This window comes from Physeter macrocephalus, chromosome 11, assembly GCF_002837175.3.
Source record: "Physeter macrocephalus isolate SW-GA chromosome 11, ASM283717v5, whole genome shotgun sequence".
Taxonomy (NCBI): Eukaryota; Metazoa; Chordata; class Mammalia; order Artiodactyla; family Physeteridae; genus Physeter; species Physeter macrocephalus.
Genome location: NC_041224.1, coordinates 41,820,960 through 41,840,914, shown reverse-complemented (window position 1 = coordinate 41,840,914; position 19,955 = coordinate 41,820,960). Strand labels below are relative to the sequence as shown.

The 19,955-nt window shown below is 47.5% G+C and overlaps 2 protein-coding genes across 12 annotated transcripts in view; both read right to left on the bottom strand.

Annotated features, from left to right (window-relative positions):
- HOMER2 (homer scaffold protein 2) overlaps positions 1 to 19,955 on the bottom strand; it is a 99,596-nt gene that overhangs the window by 30,330 nt on the left and 49,311 nt on the right. For all 11 annotated transcript variants that reach the window (XM_024117403.1, XM_055087902.1, XM_055087900.1 and 8 more), the window contains exons 2-3: positions 18,905 to 19,061; positions 4,181 to 4,312 (exon numbers count right to left, since the gene is read on the bottom strand). In XM_024117403.1, the coding sequence (XP_023973171.1) occupies positions 4,181 to 4,312; positions 18,905 to 19,061 (289 nt within the window). The remainder of the gene's footprint in view (positions 1 to 4,180; positions 4,313 to 18,904; positions 19,062 to 19,955) is intronic.
- LOC102996013 (adiponectin receptor protein 2-like) lies at positions 7,507 to 9,132 on the bottom strand. The gene has a single exon (XM_055087899.1). It carries the CDS (start codon positions 9,022 to 9,024, stop codon positions 7,864 to 7,866), a length of 1,161 nt encoding a protein of 386 aa, XP_054943874.1. The 5' UTR covers positions 9,025 to 9,132; the 3' UTR covers positions 7,507 to 7,863.

The window sequence follows — 19,955 nt, the reverse complement described above, 5'->3', positions numbered from 1 at the left end:
CAACCACTATGGAGAACAGTATGGAGGTTCCTTAAAAAACTAAAAATAGAACTACCATATGACCCAGCAATCCCATTACTGGGCATATACCCCGAGAAAACCATAATTCAAAAAGACACATGCACCCTAATGTTCATTGCAGCACTATTTACAATAGCCAGGACATGGAAGCAACCTAAATGTCCATCAACAGAGGAATGGATAAAGAAGATGTGGTACATATATACAATGCAACATTACTCAGCCATAAAAAGGAATGAAATTGGGTCATTTGTAGAGACGTGGATGGACCTAGAGACTTCATACAGAGTGAAGAAAGAGAAAGACAAATATCATATATTAACACATATATGTGGAATCTAGAAAAATAGTATAGATGATCTTATACCATTTTTATGCAAAGCAGAAACCGAGGCACAGACATAAAGAACAAATGTATGGATACCGAGGGGGAAAGGGGGGGTGGGAGGAACTGAGAGATTGGGATTGACATATATACACTATTGATACTATGTATAAAATAGATAACTAATAAGAACCTACTGTATAGCACAGGGAACTCTACTCAATGCTCTGTGGTGACCTACATGGGAAGGAAATCCAAAAAAGAGGGGATATATGTATATGTATAGCTGATTCACTTTGCTGTACAGCAGAAACTAACAAAACATTGTAAAGCAACTATACTCTGATAAAAATTAATTATAAAAAAAAAGAACTGTGAGAGGCTGTTGTTTAAATACCCAGTCTATGGTATTTTGTTATAATAGCCTGAACAGACCAAGACAATGCTCTTCTGAAGCCTCCACCCTCCAGCAAAAAGAATCCCTAGAACTAGGGGCAGGAAGGCTGCTCTATGGATACCCAGTCATTCTCTTCCCCAGGCAGCCTGGCACTTGCTCAAAAGGCTTATGGACACACTGGCCTTGGTGCCGGGGAGAGAATGTGGTGTGGCCTTGACAATACCTACTCCTGTCATGGCCACCCTGACTTCTGGCCCCGTTGAGTATCAACTGCCAACAGCAGTGACCCACCCTGAGGCCCCGATTCTGCATCACAATTCTAAGTGACCAGCCAGCTCCCTGGTGGAAAGCTGATTACGCTGGGCCCTTTCTCCAGAGCACACAGTAATTTACCCTCACCAGGACAGACGTTTACTACGAACTGTCATGCCTCCCGGCCCCCCAACCCGCAGACTTACTTAATGCCTTCTGTACTACACAGCACCACCTCCAACCAACCAACCAACTTCTCTGCAGATGAAATGAAGCAAGGTCTACTCGCCACAGGATTCTTGATCCTCCCACAAACCTTATCAGCAGAAGCAGCAGGCCTTCCAGAACTCTGCTGTGCTGCCTGCTAGAACACCACATCTTGCAGAGCTGTGGGACGTGATGCTTCTCCTCAGAGTTGCAGTCCAGGGACTGAGGGATCAGGAATGGAGATGACATCTCCCATGTTTATACCCCACGAGCTACCCTTAAGATTTCTGCTTCCTGCCCCATGTTGCTGAGCCCTGGCGATCTGGAGATTTTAGTACCCAGGAAAGGATGCTTCTACGAGTGGGTGGCATAGGAGGATGTGTGGCGTGCCACCAGGCCATTTTGGGTTTCTTGGGCTTCTAGGGAACAGCATCCTCATAGGTGGGGATGCAGAGGAAGACAGACTGTGGGGTACCCTTCCTTAGGGGGCTTGTTTGTGGCTGGGTCTGTGGGCTGGAGGTCTCCTTAGAAATGTGCATGTGTGTGTGTATGTGGTGTGCACACACACTGGACAAATGAAAGGTGCATTTAGCAAGTTCCTGCCAGGGTGGCTTCCTGATTCATCTTAATCCCCCTGTGAAAATAGTCCTTAGTGTACACAGGGAACCCAAGCAACCAAGTCTGTACTAAGCACCTCTGTCAATTCCCCAGGTATCTGGAATTCTGTAAGGCCCTCCAGGGACGGGACCACAGCTCTGCATCCTTGGTGCCCAGCAAGGTGTCGACACAGCAGGAGCTCAATAAACACCTGCCCAGCAGTCAGTGGGACGGTCAAGGCAATGGTCTAGAACTCCTTTAGCCAAGATTCCCAAAGCCAGCCTGGCTCCAGCCCTTCCTGGATTTTCAACTCTCTCTTGGACTCCTTGAGATACTCTGATAGTCTTCCAATAAGTTCTTGTGTCACATAAACTAGGCAGTCTTGCTTTTTGTTTTTGTTTTGTTTTTTTTGGCTGCGTCGAGACACAAGGGATCTTAGTTCCCCGACCAGGGATTGAAGCCGGGTCCCCTGCAGTGGAAGCACGGAGTCCTAACCACTGGACCACCAGGCAAGTCCCTAGTCAGTCTTGCTTTTAACCAGTACATTTTCAATACCTACACAGGACTCGCTACCATCCTAAAAGGAAGCCTATTCTCCTAAAACAAGCTCCTGGCCCCTTCAATCGGCTAGGTGAGGCCTCTCTGAGGTGGTCAGTTTGTTTCCTCGGTCCTTGGGCGTCTCCAAGTCTGTGGTCAGTCATGCTCTGCTCCTCAACACCTTTTGTTTGTTTGTTTTTGTTTTTGTTTTTGCAGTACGCGGGCCTCTCACTGCTGTGGCCTCTCCCGTTGCGGAGCACAGGCCCCGGACGCGCAGGCTCAGCGGCCATGGCTCATGGGTGTAGCCGCTCCGCGGCATGTGGGATCTTCCCGGACCAGGGCACGAACCCGCGTCCCCCGTATCGGCAGGCGGACTCTCAACCACTGCGCCACCAGGGAAGCCCCACTCAACACCTTTTTAACTATCCACAGAGTGTGTCCCAGACCCCTTGGAAATCAAAGCAAAGCTATAAACGCTCTCCCTAGAAAAAAAGCAACACACACACAAAACGCTGTGTGACATTTTAAGGGCTGTGGGGACTCGAAGTTAAGAACTTACGATCCTATGACATATGAGAAATATATATCTTGTCTTCCTCCACAGTTCCTGGCTCACAGTTCCTGAGCGCTAAGAGCAATGGGAGCATCTTTTGTCACAATATTTGGTCTCTTGTCCTCAGTTCTGAGTTCAGAACCATAAAGGTGAAATGGGTATCTTATCATAACAAGCCCCTTTCCGTCAAAACTGGGTTTATGTCAATGAGGTGACTTTTGCAAAGGACCTAAGGATGGGGGCTGGTTGCCAGGGGAACCAATCATGAATAGGGGGGTGAAACTTTCAGTCCCTCTGGGGAGGGGAGAGGGCTGGAGGCTGAATCAATCACCAGTGGTCAGTGATGGAATCAATCATGCCTAATTAATAAAGCCTCCAGAAAACCCTAAAAGGATGGGTTTGGAGAGCTTCCGGGTGGGTGAACATGTAGAGATTTGGGGAGAGTGGCAGACTTCAGAAGGGGCGTGGAAGCTCCGTCCTTTCCCCATACCTTGCCCTATGTCTCTTCCATCCAGCTGTTCCTGAGTTATACCCCTTTATAATAAACTGATAACCTAGTAAGTAAAATGTTTCTCTGAGTTCTATAAGCAGCTCTAGCAAATTAATTGAACCTTAGGAGGGGGTCATTGAGACCTCTGAACTATAGCCGGTTAGTCAGAAGCACAGGTGACACCCTGGGCTTACAACTGAAGTCTGAAGTTGGGAGGATCTTGCAGGACTGAGCCCTTCACCTGTGGGATTGGATGCTTCCTCCAGGTAGGCAGTGTCAGAATCGAGTTGCATCTCAGGACACCCATCTGGGGTCTGAGAAGTGCTTGGTGCTTCGGGGAACCCCTCCTCCCCCGCACCCACATGCATGTTGGAAACTGGGAGCAGAAACCTTTTAAAAGTCTTACTGAGCGTCACCTTACTCCCCCTCTCTGAGGGCTCCAACCAGAGTCAGTGACACGGATGGCTGTCAGACACACCCTGGGTGCAGGGGCAGGACAGACACCTGGGGAAGGAATGACTGGCAAAGCTGCGTCCTGAGGCTACACCTCAGGCTGTGAAGCAGCATCGTTAGAGATGTTTTCCTTCTCTAAACAACATCTCCATTTTCAAGGAAACTGGTGTTTCTAAAAGGTCATCTGGTTTGGTAGCCCTGCAGCACCAGAGGGGAGAAAACTGAAGGCCAGGGAGGAATCTGCTCAACCAGTAGTAGCAGCACTGGATCCCTCAGCAGGCAATTACCTACTGAATGAGAAGAGCATTGGACATGGCACCCACGGCGCTGAGGAAAGGACCACATTACCTTCGTCAGCTGCTGCTCCGAGGAAAACCCCAAACCAAACACCGTGTTGGCTCTGCTGTCGGCCCACTGCCCAAATTTCTGCGATGTTTTGGTGAAAGTCATATTGGGTGTGATTGTGCTGTTTATGATCACCTGCAGCGAAACAGCCCAAAGAGTCAACATTTAAACACTGAATTAGACACCAAAGTAACTCCTTAAAAAATCCGCTGTTGGCAAAGCTAGTAGGTAAAGCCTGCATCCCCACTGTTATATCTGGTCCTGAGTTCTTCCTCTCCTGGCACATCCCACGCTGAGTCATGTACACACAACCATGATAAGAGGCAATTTCAGAGACTTAAAAACAGTCAGCCTAAAATAAGATCTCACAGGTTATCAGTGGGAGAAAGTCTCTCCTAAGTAGAGAACAGTTTCCAAAACTGCTACTTATTTCCCCAAAGCTGTCGCACATCCGATTGCCCTTAACGGCCCGGCCATGTCACACATCCTCTGAAAAACCACGCTGCCTACCTTTTTAAGTGCCGGGAGCCCCGGGGTCCAGCTCAAACCATTTAAAATTTCCATGAGCAATGGAGGCTTGCTGCTTCCTCACGGGAAAGAAAAGGTACATTCTATTGGGATAATTTGTGGAGGGTTAATTTACAGACTAATTAGACAGGTGTGAGCTGGGTGTATGGACAGTGCAGGGACCTGGTGCTAGCTGCTGCCACCTCTCCTTGGTTTTAAAGGAGGAGGCGGTGAAGAGGCTATGGGACGTGGAAGGAGGGAGTCATGGAGCACAGGCTGCCTTAACGAGAGAGGAGACCTTCTGTTGAGGGACACACCAGCACGTGGTGACCTCACAAGAGGCGGAGCCAGTGGGACAAATGCCCTCGCCTCTACCGTTCTGATTTCCCGCCACTGGCCAAACCCAACCAGAAGCCAGAGGCCCCGCAAGCCCACTGATGTCATCTGTGGGTCAGCCCCTCAGGGACCAGAGCAGGGTGAAGAAGAGTAGAGGATAAATGTGGAGGTAAAAGGATGATATCCAGCACACAGTACATTCATTCATTCAACAAACATTCACTGAACATTCATTATATGCCTGGTATTCTGCTAACCAAAGACACAAAGAGGAAGGAGTCAAGATTCCTGGTCTTCAAGCTGCAGGTAGTCACGAAGAGGGTAGAGACATGTAAGTAATCACTAAACAATTGATCAGTGTTATAAAGTATAAATAACAGGCTCACTCGGCAGAAATCCTTGGCGGCCTGAATACTAAATACTAAATTACTGAAGACTAAAAAACTACTTGTATCAGCTCTTAAGCCTTACAACAAGCCTATAAGGTATGACTACCACCTTCATTTCACAGGAGAAACCGAGTTGGCAAGTAGCAAAGCCTAGAGGTAAAACCCAGACTGTCTGACTCAAAGTCCTGTATTCTGAACTTCTGTATGACGTGCTTCTCATGTTATACGTGACGGCTCCTGTTCTTGCCCCAGCTATGAAGTACTGATGCCTTCACCGCACTCCAGGTTGCTTTTCCTTCCTGTGCTAGTTCCTCTAATTCCCAAGACTGTGTGAGCTAAGACACTTTTATCACATGTTTTTCAGAAAACTGAATGCAACAGTTAGTAAAGAGCTCTGCCTGCTGTCACCGGAAACTATCAAGAAATGGGGGCAGCGGAGGGAGGTGTGGAAAATGCAGATCTAAACCAGAGGCAAGTACAAAGTAAGGCATCCGGGACCTCGAAGGCTGGCTGGGTTCTGGCTCAGCCCCAGGTAGGACCGATGGAGTGAAACCAAGGCAGGCCAAGGGAAGGCATGTGGTTGGGAGATGGATCAGAGTAGATCATGTGATCCCAGGAAGCCAACCCTGATCACCTCTCAATTACCAGCATCCTGGGAGGGCAAACCGATGACCACACCCATTCTAAATCTTTCTTCTCCTCACAACAGACCTCTGCCCGTAGGTCAGCTTCCACACCCTCTCCCTGAAGCCCCCTTGAAAGGCAGAGGACAGAGGCTGACACACCTCTGAAGCCTGTCCCATGTTCCAAACAGGCTGTCCCACACTGTCAGTCAAGCTGGAATAAGAATGGTGATGCCCACTGGTCATCTTTAGATCGTTTTAGAACTTAACAGTTCCTAAGGTAGTTTTTCAGTCTTTCATCTGATCCCCAATTTTACAGATGGGGAAACTGATGCTCAACAAGCTCCAATGACTTGTTCAAGGTCATAAAACTAGTAACTGGTTGAAAAGAATATAATGTATGTATTGCTTACATAAGGCAATGATTAACTAAATGTATATTTATGCTTCTTGGGGGTTCATTCAACTTACTTACTTACTTACTTATTTAGGCTGTGTTGGGTCTTCATTGCTGCTTGCGGGCTTTTCTCTGGTTACGGCAAGCGGGGGCTACTCTTTGCTGCAACGTGCGGGTTTCTCACTGTGGTGGCTTCTCTTTGTTGCAGAGCACAGGCTCCAGGCACTCGGGCTTCAGTAGTTGTGGCCTGCGGGCTTCAGCAGTTGTGGTCTGCGGGCTCTAGAGCGCAGGCTCAGTAGTTGTGGCGCACGGGCTTAGTTGCTCTGCGGCATGTGGGATCTTCCCAGACTAGGGATCTAACCCATGTCCCCTGCATTGGCAGGCAGAGTCTATCTATCTATCTATCTATCTATTTATTTATGGCTGCGTTGGGTCTTCGTTGCTGCGCGCGGGCTTCCTCCAGTTGCGGTGAGCGGGGGCTACTCTTCGTTGCAGTGCGTGGGCTTCTCATTGCGGTTGCTTCTCTTGTTGCAGATCACGGGCTCTAGGCGCGTGGGCTTCAGTAGTTGTGGTTCGTGGGCTCTAGGGCACAGGCTCAGCAGTTGTGGCGCACGGGCTTAGTCGCTCTGCAGCATGTGGGATCTTCCAGGACCAGGGTTCGAACCTGTGTTCCCTGCATTGGCAGGCGGGCTCTTAACCACTGTGCCACCAGGGAAGTCCTGGCAGGCGGATTCTTAACCACTGCGCCACCAGAGAAGTCCCATTCAACTTCTTAAATCTGTAGACTCATCAATTCTGGAAAATTCATCAGTTTTTGGAAAATTCTCAACCATTCTCTCTATGAATATCACTTCTGCTCCATTCTCCCTCCTCTCCTTCCGGGATTCCCATTATATGTGTGCTAGATCTTTTGAGGGTGTCCAACATGGTTTATATTCTTTTTTAAAAAAACATTTATACAAATTTTTATTTAAACAGTAAGTCAGAAATCTTATTTACATTAATTTCTTTGTCCTCCCAAAGGCACACCCCCACCCCTTATAGGATATAAATGTTCATCGAAACTGGTTTGCGTGTTGTTTTAAGGAGAGAAGAGGGAGAAGAGTGAGCCTCCAGCTAAACTGTCCCGGCATCTACAAAGAAGTAGGACACGGATCAGAAGCCAGATTGCCAGGGTCTCACAGTGCCCTCACTCAGCAGACCCAAGAACAAGGCAGGGTTTGGGCCATCTCTCCTCTTCTCCACCTCTGAGGTGTGATTTATTTTTGTTTTCTCTTCCCAGTCGCGGACCACCTGGAGCCCTGGGGCGTCACAAAGCCACGAGGCTGCCAGGGTTTGGGGCTCCTCTGGCACTGGTGTCACCGGCCAGTGAGGGAGGCCTGCAGGCACCGCAGGCCCTGGTTAAGAGTCACAGTCCCCGGCCACCGGCAGGCATCACAGTGCATCTTCTTCACTGCAGCCTCCGCCGATCATGAAGTGGAACTCCTGGAGGTTCGAGACACGGTGGAAGTGAACAAAAGCGCCAGCCACCACAAAGATGTGGAAGAGCTGATGGGAGTGAAACCAGATGTCATACTTGCCGGGAAAGAAGTGCTCGGGGATGCGGGCAGCGTACAGGGCTGCTCCTGTGATATGCAGGCTGGCCATCAGCATCAACCAGCCGATCTGCCTTATGGTGGCGGCCTTCAGGAAGCCCTCCGAGATGACATAATGCAAGGTGGGAATGATGCCACTCAGGCCAAGGCCCAAGACCACTCCTGCTCTCACTCCCCAATACTGCGGGGTAGCGAACATGTCCCACTGGGAGACGATAATGGCTGCAATGCCCAGCACACGGATGACAATCAAGTAGATGAAGCATGGTTGTGGGTTACAGGAGAAAGAATAATAAAACCAAGGGACAAAGCTTCCCATAATCAGAAGAGCAATACCAGAGTAATCCAGTTTAGAGAAGAGATGGGAGACCCCTTCTGAGTGGCAGTAGACTGTGTGGAACAGCCACAAAAAAGAAAGGCAGAGAATGGCCCCCAAGAAGAATAATCCAAAGACCACCTTCTCTTGCAGGGGGGCCACAAAGGAGATGTTTGGACGAAACATATAAAAGATCCCCAGGCACAGGAAGAATACACAACCTAAGAGATGTGGCCAGATGTTGCCTGTCTCAGTGTGTATTCTGAAAATGCTCTTAAAACAGGCCCAGAAAGAAGGCATAGGGGGCCGGTGTCCATGCAAGAGGAAGTCGTTATCCTTGAGCCAGTCGGGTAGCACATAATGAGGCATTACATGCCAGCGACCTCCCCAGACCTTACACACAAACTCCTCCATTCTCTCCATGGTGTGGTGGGCTTGTAAGAGGGGGGACATGCCCATAAACCCCTCTTCCTCCTGAGATGTTCCATCATCGCAGCGACGTTCCTCCAAGATTTTTTTATGATAGGAAGAAAGGACAGATGCCTCTACAAGTGGCTCCAAATCTCCTTGGTGGATGTCATTGTCACCTCTCCTTGTACCATCAAGTTGGTGCCCTTTTCTGAGCCTTATATCTGGCTCTGGAGTCCTGCTGTACTCCAGTCGGTTTTCTGCTGTCTCGTTCATGGGATACCTGCGCCTTTCTTACAAAGAGGTCTTTCTGTTCCTTCTTCTTGGGAGGATGGACTTTTAGGATAGTGAGTTGACCCAGAGCTCGCCGCCGCCTTGCCACGCATCTCGGGCTCCTGGGAACCATGGCCGCCGGGACCCCAAACGAGTGGAGGGGCTGCCTGCTGCCACCGCCGTGACCCAGCATCGCGGTTTATATTCTTATCAGTTTTTATCCCCTGATTCTTGGGTCTCTCCATTTCAATTTGGGTATTTTCTATTGATCTGTCTTCTAGTTCACGTGTCTTGGCTATTGATATATCCAAACTGCTGTTAAACCTATCCACTAAGTTCTAAATTTCAGACTTTGTATTATTTTAGTTCTAGAATGTCCCTGTGATTCTTTTTAAAAAAGTATAAATTTCTGGGAATATCCTCCTTCCTTTCAACTATTTTGTTCATTTTTTCCTATATGTCCTTGAATGTATTACTCATAGTTATTTTATTAATTTTATTTTTTTTCATAGTTATATTTAAATCCTCAAACGTCTAGATTATCTTTGAATCTGTTTCTATTATCTGATTTTTGCCCTCTTGATTCCAGGCATGAGGGAATTTTTTCACTGTATGGTAGAAAATGGGTATAAAAGAACTGTTAGGGCTTCACATTATGTTACCATCTACAGATAGAGTTTTCTCTCTCCTCTGCTAGGCAAGTAGGGTAGATCGGTAATCCCTAACTCAGTGACTAAGGGTCAGGGCTCGGTTTCAGTTCTGGTAATGCTCAGTTTGCTTTTGGTTCGCCCCTGTTTTTAGGGCAGGCCCTCTAAAGCTTTCAACTGAGAACCTGGCAGGTCTTTAACTGCTCTTCCCTGAAAGAGAGCAGGAGATTCACTTCTGTCCATCACAGGTTTTCAGCTTCATTCTGTAGCCTTCCAAAACCATGCATCTTCAAAATCTGGCAAACCTTGAAGGAGAAACTAGCCATGTATTTGGGGCCACTCAAGTCTCCAATTTTGTCACTCAAGTTCCAAAATCTCTGCTGGTTTCTTTGTTCCCTAGGTGTCATCTTTCCCAGGAGCCAAACCTGGCTTTTCAGTGCCTAGCTACTTCTAGAATCAGTGAGTGCCCCAGGTGAAAAGGGTATGCAGACGTCTGCCCAGTGTCCATTCCCTATCCCTCTGAGGTTTTCATGTCTTTACTGTTCTCTTCTCAGACCCCTTGGCAGGTCTTTGCTTTCTAAGCACTGTAAATCTGAGGAAAATTTTACTCTGCCTTTCAGAAATGTCCAGTTTAACTCATTATGCTGGCACAGACTTGGAATTCAGCAAATGTCCTGTGGGGAAAACTAGCCATGGGTTTGAAGCCCCTCAAGTCTCCACCTTTGTCACTCTAGCCCCGTGCACTGCTAAATGTTTCCTTAATGTCTCTTTGTCGCAGCAGCATCCCTATACATGGGCCAAGCCCCAGTCTTCAGGCAGCACCCAAGATTGACAAATGCTCCCAAGAGAGAAAAGACCTTCTGATTGTCATCCCTGAGTGGTCCTCACCTCTCTGGAATTTTAGTCCCTCTAGTCCTCATTGTTTCTACAGTTCTCTGTTGTCTTTAAATTGTGTTTATCCAGCTTTTTCTAGTTGCCATCAGAAGGAACACTGGCCTGCTGCATCTATATACCTTACTCAAAAGCAGAAGTGCTGAATTATGGAGATGCAATTTACTATGTGTCTCAAGTGACATTTTTCTATAATGTTTATGGGAAGCATGCAACCTCTCATAAGGTTGCTGTTTACTCCAAGAAGCAAAACTGAACTTCAACATGCCAATATAGTTGATTAGTATGACTTCAAATGGGTAGCTAAGATTAGCTGCAGATATTCCTCAAGTGCTCAGATCCCACAGTGCTCACTCTAAGCAGTGATTCTAGACCTCTCACTAACTGCCCATCTCTTTCCTCCCCTCCTGTATCATGTGTGTTGGCAGGGAGTGGAGGGTACAGAGGTGTATTAGAACTCCCAGCTTATAATTTAGTCCATCAACCCACCCTACTTCATTTTCTCCTGTCTCACAAGAGAAGGGTCTATCCACCTGCCCAGAACTAAGCCTCAGTCCCCTAGGTCCCACCTCCTCACTTCCACCCCCAGGATGTCCCTCATACCCATACAAATGCACTAGGTGCTCACCACCACAGACCCAGCGTAGATGAAAGGTCTGCTCACTCCTAGAACACAAACTCCCAGTCTTGCAGGACGTCTTCATCATAACTTTGCAGTGGGAGTGCCTCTGTCCTCTTCATTCCCTACTGACATGTCTGATCTACTGGAGGATTGCTTTGATCCCAGTTCAGCACGGCTACCTTTCATTCTGTCACTGGCATCAAGGTGCCCAGGCATTTACCAAACACAACCTATAAGATCCCACAAGCTGGAGGTCAGCCAGGAGGGCGAAAAAGGAAAGCCTCCTCCCTTCACCGTGCTGCTCTTGCAATCCCTGAGGCTGCTTCTCTGCAGACTTTGCAATGCCTGGCTGTCTCCTAATGATTCACCAAAGGCTCTGGGACTTCTGGAACTTCCAAGATCCAGAAGGGAGGAAGTAAGGGGAGGAGAGAGAAGAAGGGAAGGAAAGCCATCATTTACTTCTACAATATCCTTTACACTGCCATGACTCACCAGAGGTAGCTGGTCTGAACAATCTCCAGGTCATAACAGTAAACCCATCTCTACAATTAGTGAGGCAACTGGCTGGCCATTCTCTCAGGAAATCCAGTGCACTGACCTCAAAAGCAGCAAGACGGACAGCTAGGGCAATCAAGCCATTAAAAAGTGGTCAATCCCAGGACCCTCTTCTTTCATTTCCCACTAACATGGAAACTCCGTCCTGTGCTACCCTTGGCTCAGCCCACCAACACCAAGTCCTCCTGAGAAGTTGGGCAGATCGAAGCTTCTAAGGACACATTCCTTCTGTGTGGGTTCCTAAATCATTTCTGGCTAACTGCGCTTGCACCTGGAATTCACCTTATTGCCTGTTTCTCTTTGAGGCTCTGACTCATTTCTGACTTTCACCCTCCTCAAGCATGCATGAAGAAGTGAAAGGAAGTGGACACATATGACCTTTTGTCTACTCTGGGTCTGCTACGGTTGAGTGCCCAGTGCAGCTGTGTGAATGGGGGGGATATTCTGGGGGTGGGGGTGAGGAGATGGGACCTGAGGAAGGCTTAGTTCTGGGCAGGTGAATGGACCCCTCTCTTGTGAGACTGGAGAGAATGAGGTAGGTTGAGTTTGACGGACATAAGCTACAAGCTCAATGTCACTAGGAATGTGGAAACTGCATTACCATTACTACTATATACTCACCAAATTCAAAATATGTCTGATGATACCAAGGGTGGGGGTGAGGATGTGGGGCAATGGGTGCTCTCACAGATGGGCAAAATCACTTTGAAAACTAATGTGGCTTTCTCTGATAAAGTTTAAAATGCGCATTCCCTACCACCCAGCAATTCCACTCCTAAGTATATATCTGAGAGAAACCTTTGCATAGGTACACCAGGAGAAATGCACAAGGATGTTCACAGTAGCAGTGTTTGCAAACATAAATGTCCACCACCAGCAGAATGGATAAATTATGGTATATTCATACAACGAAATACTACCTAGCAGTGAAAATTAATCAGAGCTATAGGTATCAGCATGGATGACGACAAAAACTTAAGTAAAAAAAAAGTCACAAAAGAAGACATACAGTATAGGTCTCCGTATGATTCTATTTATGTAAAAATCAAAAACAGGCATAACTAAATAATATATTTAGGGCAAGGGTCAACAATTATAGCCCTCAGGCCAAATCCAGCCTGTTTTTGTAAATAAAGTTTTATTGGTACACAGCTTCACCCATTCATGTACATATTGGCCTCTGGCCATTTCCTTGCTATTGATACAAAAGAAAAGTTGAAGAGCTGTGAAAGAGATTGTACAGCTCATAAGAAAATTACTATCAGGCCGTTTAGAGAAAAAGTTTGCCAACCTCTAGCTTAGGGATATATACACAGGTGGCAAAAGTATAAAGAAAGGCAAGGGAATGTTTAATACGAATTTCAAGAAAGTGGTAACCTCTTGCAGGGTGGACGGCAGTGCCTATATTAGGGCGAGATCCAGAAAGGGACTTCTGAAGGACTAGTAAAGGACAGACTTCCTCAATTGGGTGTTGGGTACATGAGTATTTGCTTTATTATAAGATATTAAATGGCACAGATAAACAGTTAAAAATAAAGCACATGCAAAGCTATAACAAAGCTGTCAGGGAGACGAATCCCCCGTGTGAACAGAAGCTTGTGAAAAGGGAAGGAGGTGCCCTGTGCATGGGGACACCGGAAAACTGTGTTGGGGGCAGAGGAAGTGGCTGGACCTGTGGGTTCTGGCCTCAGGTAAGTGGGGGGAGGCTCAGCAGACTCTGGGGTCACAGGAGTGGAGGATGTCACCCAGCAAGAGGGGACAGTTTCAAGGGAAGAGGCCTGGGTAGAAAATGACTTTAGAAGCACCAAGGCAGGGCCTGAGGAGTGAAGGCATGCAGAAGGCAGCCGGGACAGTCAGGAGGGAACAAGGAAGAATGAGGTCTTGGGTGTGGAGAGAAAGGGCACGCGTGGGTGTTCGATGAAGCAGACGGACTCAGCAGGACCAGAACTGGTGCCTCCCTAGGGACCTGGGAAGGCCCGTGGTGGGGTGGGCAGCGAAGCACCCTTAGAAAGTGAAGCCCAGAAGGATGAAGGGGCTGCTTTAAAGCACAACCTTTAATATGGGCTCCCGACTCCTATGCCTACCCCCTTCCTCTTTTTTGTGAATTCTCTCTGAAACGTTCATGGAGAAAAAAAAAAAAAGAGAGACTCCCCAGTAAAAGACTCAGTTCCTGCAGATCACTGGAACCTACTTCTCAGACAATGCACAGAGCACATGCACCTGGAAGAAGCAAAAAGCTAAGCTCCTCCAGTCCCTAGTGTAGCTCCGGCTTCAGACGAAGCTGGAGGCAGGCCCCCTGGTTCCTATTCAGGGCAAGTCCCCAAATCCACGGAGACGGAAGTCAGAACGCAGAAGAGGCTGGGGATGAGTTACAGCAATTAAAAGACTTGTTGCCTGCTTCCAGAAAAGGTATTAATAGATGTTTTTATTCTATTTTTTTTTAAACCATAGTCAGGGAAGAAGAGAAACCAACATTCATTGAAAATCCTACTGTGTGCTGAGAACCTTCCATATGTCTGCTCCCTTAACAGAAGGTGCTCTGTATTTATCCAAAAGGGGAAACTAAGGACTTCGCTGGAGGTCCAGTGGTTAGGACTTCGCCTTCCAATGCAGGGGGTGTGGGTTTTATCCCTGGTCAGGGAGCTAAGATCTCACATGCCTCATGGCCAAGAAACCAGAACATAAAACAGAAGCGATATTGTAACAAATTCAATAAAGACTTTAAAAATGGTCCACATCAATGAAGTGAGAGAGTGGCGTGACATTTACACACCACCAAACAAATGTAAAATAGATAGCTAGTGGGAAGCAGCCGCATAGCACAGGGAGACCAGCTCGGTGCTTTGTGACCACCTACAGGGGTGGGATAGGGAGGGTGGGAGGGAGATGCAAGAGGGAGGAGATATGGGGATATATGTATATGTATAGCAGATTCACTTTGTTATACAGCAGAAACTAACACAAAACAAAACAATGACCCAAAAAAAAAAAAAAAAAAAAAGAGGAAACTATACTGATGGGTGGAGGAGGGGACCCTGACTGTGTTCTTGAAGGAAATTTCACATTCCCAGAAGAAAACACCAAACAAGTCAGAGTTTCAGAGGCTTATATCCTCCAAACCATTGTGATTAGGTAGAACACAGCGGGTGCTGCTAAATATTTGTAGAATGGATGACCTCTAAGGTCTCTTCCAATATAGGCTTCTGTGATCCTATAAATAACTGAGAACCCAGGGCAGGGGAGCCATCCAGAGCACCTGGGAGAAACACCTGCTCCAGGCAGGTCTTGTCCACAGGTGCAGGCAATTCCTCATACGGATGGCAATGATTAACTCAGTCTGTAAAGAGTGCCAACAGCACAATGAAATCAAGTGCTGCGACGGCTCAGTTAACAAATGCTCTGGAAATGGAGTCCCTTTATAACGGAGTTGGCTGCTCCACACAAAAACCCGCCATCAGTCACACGGCTGTTGGTTGCGGCTGTCGGTGATGTGATGGCTCACATCAGCGCTCTGGGAAGCTGGGAGACGGGATGTGCCCTCATGTGGCTCCCATCTGTCCATGCACAGGGCTGACCCTGGGTGACATTCTGAGGTTTTGGTCCTGGTTCCCTCTTGGCAGTGATCCTACTCTTGTCCACTGTCCTGCTGTGGACACGGCACACCTCCTGCAGGCCTGGAGAGGATGTGGCCAGGCCTGACCTCGTCACCCACCCATGTCTATGGCGTGGCCCACTCTAGCTTGATGCTGAGACTCCAAAGATGAGCCAGGCCTGTTCCTCAAAGAGCACAGTCTCCTGGTAGCCCCCCACGCACAGAAATGGATCCACAGAACCCCCAGGCAATGCTGGAGCTACGCACCACAGAACTCCCACCCACGTACGTCTCGAGCAGCAGCTGCGACTGACACATGAAATACTTTCCTTGGAAGAAGGAAGAAAAGGTCTGCGCACAGATTTTTTCCTATGATGAGCAGCACCAAAGGCTCTCAGGGGAAGGAGAGGGCTTCCCCGCATCCTTCCCCAAGTAGAGCACGACCAATGCTCGGACAGGGCAGAGGAGCTTGCTATGCCTGGTGTGGAACGACAGCTGCTAAAGCTGCTGGCTGCACCTCCTCCCTTCACGGGGGGCCCATGCTCTGTGGGTTGCCCGTGGTTGACTCAGCGGCTGAGTCCACTGTGGTCTTTGCTCACAACCACCTCCAAGTCCCTTCCACACCAGCAACCTGTTCCTGAAGCACATCTACTCCTTCATTTGGGAGGGGCAGAGCAGGCTTCCCCTTCCAGACTGCAGCAGCCTCCCGCCTTGGGAGGGACAGCTGGCCCAGAAGCACCAAGCAGAAGACGTGATGTGGCCAGGCCAGGAGGGAGAGGCAGGACCGGGGGCCCTAGAACTGCCCAAGGTCAGAGGTGTAGCCCATGGGCCAAGACACCACCCCAAAGGCTAAGAGCATCTGACCATCTGTCATCTTAGTTCTGACAACATTTGGAATCAAAGGCCTAAAACAAAGCGGGGTTGGCCCAACGTGGTGGAACACAAGGATAAGGAGCCAGGGGCAGGGGTGGGATACAGAGGGGCAGCGGACAAGAGCCCTGGAACAGCGCGACACTGGCATCACGTCAGCATGCCGCGCCCTACTCCAGCCCCGAGGGAGGAAGGACACCCATCTGGATTATTGGGGCAGGGCAGAAGCTGGGGCTGGGGGGATCAGGAACTCAGCCATGGGCGGGGAGGAGGAAGGTGCAGAAGACCGGGCAGTGTCAAGAGCTGCCACCAGTCTGGGGAAATCACCCTCCGGAGGTCCTCCATGTCTCAGCTGAGCTGTGGAGCAGCTGGAGGCACAGGATCTGACCTAGACCTGGCCTGCTGCTTTGGCACATTGTTGCTGAGCAGTTCCAGGCAAGGTCGAGCTGAGCTGAGGAGGCCTGGGGACCACTGTCTGGTATTCTGTGCTCCAGTTCTCAGGGCAGGACACTTGCCACCCACCCGCGGCCCCAAGTGCCAGGCACAGGCACTAAACAACTAAGGCTGGTCCCTACCCACTCCCCTGGGCCTTATGCTCTGTCACAGGACACTCCCTTTCGCAGAACAAGGCCCCGTCACGATGCCTGTGCCCCACTAGTAAGACAGGAACTCTGCGTGGGCTCCTGGAATGCCAGGTGGTGTGGCGCTTAGGAGGCGTGGCCAGAGGGCCGCGGGCTCCATTGCTGGATTCCAGTGGCACCTCACAGCCTGGGTTCCCAATTCCCACTTTTTAAGTGACTCTGTAACTTGATGGATTCCCCCGCACTGAGCCGGAACTAGCTCTATTCTTCAGCCGGGGGATAGCCCACCCTCCTCCACCCACCTGATTTCTCAGAGCTGACTCGTTTGGCTTGGACCCCACCACTGTCACAGCCTTCAAGGAGCTGCAGACCCGTACGACGCAGTGGCTGACACATTGACAAATTACTCAAAGCCCAGCTAATAGGACTAAAGCGCTTTCTCTAAGAAAGTGCATTTTATCTGTATTTAAATACAGATAAAATGCACTTTATCTGTATTTAAGCCCACTCTATCCTGGGATAACTCAACTGACAAAAGTGCAAACCAATTTCAAGGGATGGCAGATGAACTGACAGAATCTACAGATAAAAGAAAGCAAGTCAGCTTGATTCACCACTGCTAGCAGAACATCCTGGCAAGAGTTGAGAAGATTCCAGCTCAAAAGCACAGAGAAGGAAAGTGGGAATACAACCGCCGTATCACCATGTCTCCCAGAAGAAAAGAAATAATAAAGGCATCTTTCAGAAATTCGATCCTCAAACACAAGGTGCCTACCTACTACGCACCAGGCACTTCTACACTTCCTGAGCACTCATCAGAACCCTGATCAGTGGAGGCTTCCCGTGCCTCCTGCTCTGTGGTTGTGGGGTCGTGGAGGGAGAAGCCCACAGCTAGGTCCCATTCTACTACCCAGCCCTGACCCAACTCCCCAGGAACGCTGACCTAGAGGCAGATTGCAGGTGAGAGAAGGCCAGTCAGAAGGCTACTGCAGCAGTCTGAGCAAGACTGTACCAGGACAAAGAGTTATGGCCTTGAAACAAAGCATTAGGTATAAACGTGAGACACTTCAAAGGCAGATTCATTTGAACAACTAAAAAGAGAATGACTGTGCTTTTCCATTTCCTTCCTTCTTTCCTTCCTTTCTCCCTCCCTCCCTTCCTTCCTCCCTCCCTCCATCCCTCCCTTCCTTCCTTCCTTCCAGCAACAAGTGACTGGGAAATGAAAATGGAGAGGTGGTTTAGAGGGCAAATAGGGGAATTCAGCTTCAGATACACTGAATTTCAGGTGACAGCAGATTATCCATGTAAAAAGGTCCATCAGGATGAACACAGATTAAAGACAGAAAAAAAACTATAAAGCATCAAGTCTACTTTTTTTTTCTTTTGTAAACTTGGTGATACATCTACTGATAATCCTTCTTTATTCTGCTCCCATCATAATGTGGCAAAAATATTGAGGAAGACAGCAGAATAATGAAAACACCAGGAAAAAAATTATCTCAAGAAATACTCCAAAACCATTTAATAAACTTCAACTCCCATGCCTAGTAACACCAAAACCAGACTAGTTACAATACCCAACACTGTCAGGGGTGCAATAAACTGGCATTCTCATACATGCTGGAAGACAGAACTCTTTGGAAAGCCATTTGGTAATAACCATCAAGAGCCATAAAGCATTAATATCTTGACCTATAACATTACTTCCATAAATCTATCCTAAGGAAATATCCAAAAGAAAGCAACAGGCATGATGACCAAACGAGGTTATCTGTTTCATGAAGATGCTCATTATCTATAATAGTAAAAAATTGGAAGCCACTTCAGTATCTAACCATAGGGGGAGAGATTAAGGACATTATAGGTCCTTGGTGGAATTATTAAAATAGCATTAAAATGCTAGTTATGAAGACAGCATGCTAAAAGGGAAATTTTTTTTTAATTGGCCATAATTTTAAATGAAAAAAGAAAAAAAGCAGGATCTGTGATTATAAAGACATGATAACAATAACATCTCTGTTAAGGTGGCAGGTTTTGGGGTGCACCCTTTTCCCTCCACTTTTCAAATGTATCGTATTGCTTTTGATGAAAATAAGTGACTTCAAGTGAGCCGGCGAGATGGTACCTTGGCTCCATCCACACTGATGATCCGATAGCTGTTCCTTGTGACATCGTAGAAGTAGGAGACTGTGACGGCCTGCTTGCTCGCAGGCACCCAGTTCTTCTTGGTGCTGGGGTCGATCTGGAAAACGTGGGCTCGGGTGGTGAAGATGGGCTGTTCTCTGCAAGAGGAGAGATGGGTGAATGAGTTGATGGAACTTTATGTATAATTTATGATTTCTAAGCCACCTAAGATTTTAATCATTTATGGAGAAAGATACATACGCAAGAACAATTAAAATAAGAAAAGGGAAGAGAGGAGAAAAAAAGAGACACCAGCGGAGTAGTTACTGAAACCCAACACCCTGAGGCTGCGGGGCAATTGGCCTAATGAGAAATTTGCTTAAAAGGCAACTCCCAATCCAAGAACATGGTATATCTCTCCATCTATTTGTATCAACTTTAATTTCTTTCATCATTGTCTTATAATTTTCTGCATACAGGTCTTTTGTCTCCTTAGGTAGGTTTATTCCTAGATATTTTATTCTTTTGTTGCAATGGTAAATGGGAGTGTTTTCTTAATTTCACTTTCAGATTTTTCATCATTAGTGTATAGGAATGCCAGAGATTTCTGTGCATTAATTTTGTATCCTGCTACTTTACCAAATTCATTGATTAGCTCTAGTAGTTTTCTGGTAGCATCCTAAGGATTCTCTATGTATAGTATCATGTCATCTGCAAACAGTGACAGCTTTACTTCTTCTTTTCCGATTTGGATTCCTTTTACCATAATTCAAAAAGAGTCATGTACCAAAATGTTCATTGAAGCTCTAATTACAATAGCCAGGACATGGAAGCAACCTAAGTGTCTAATGACAGATGAATGGATAAAGAAGATGTGGCACATATATACAATGGAACATTACTCAGCCATAAAAAGAAACGAAATTGAGTTATTTGTAGTGAGGTGGATGGACCTAGAGTCTGTCATACAGAGTGAAGTTAACTCAGAAAGAGAAAAACAAATATTGTATGCTAACACATATATATGGAATCTAAGAAAAAAAAAAAAAAGG

What these genes read in the sequence shown, in the direction of transcription:
- LOC102996013 (XM_055087899.1), bottom strand. Translation starts at nt 9,024, where the DNA reads ATGAACGAGACAGCAGAAAACCGACTGGAGTACAGCAGGACTCCAGAG.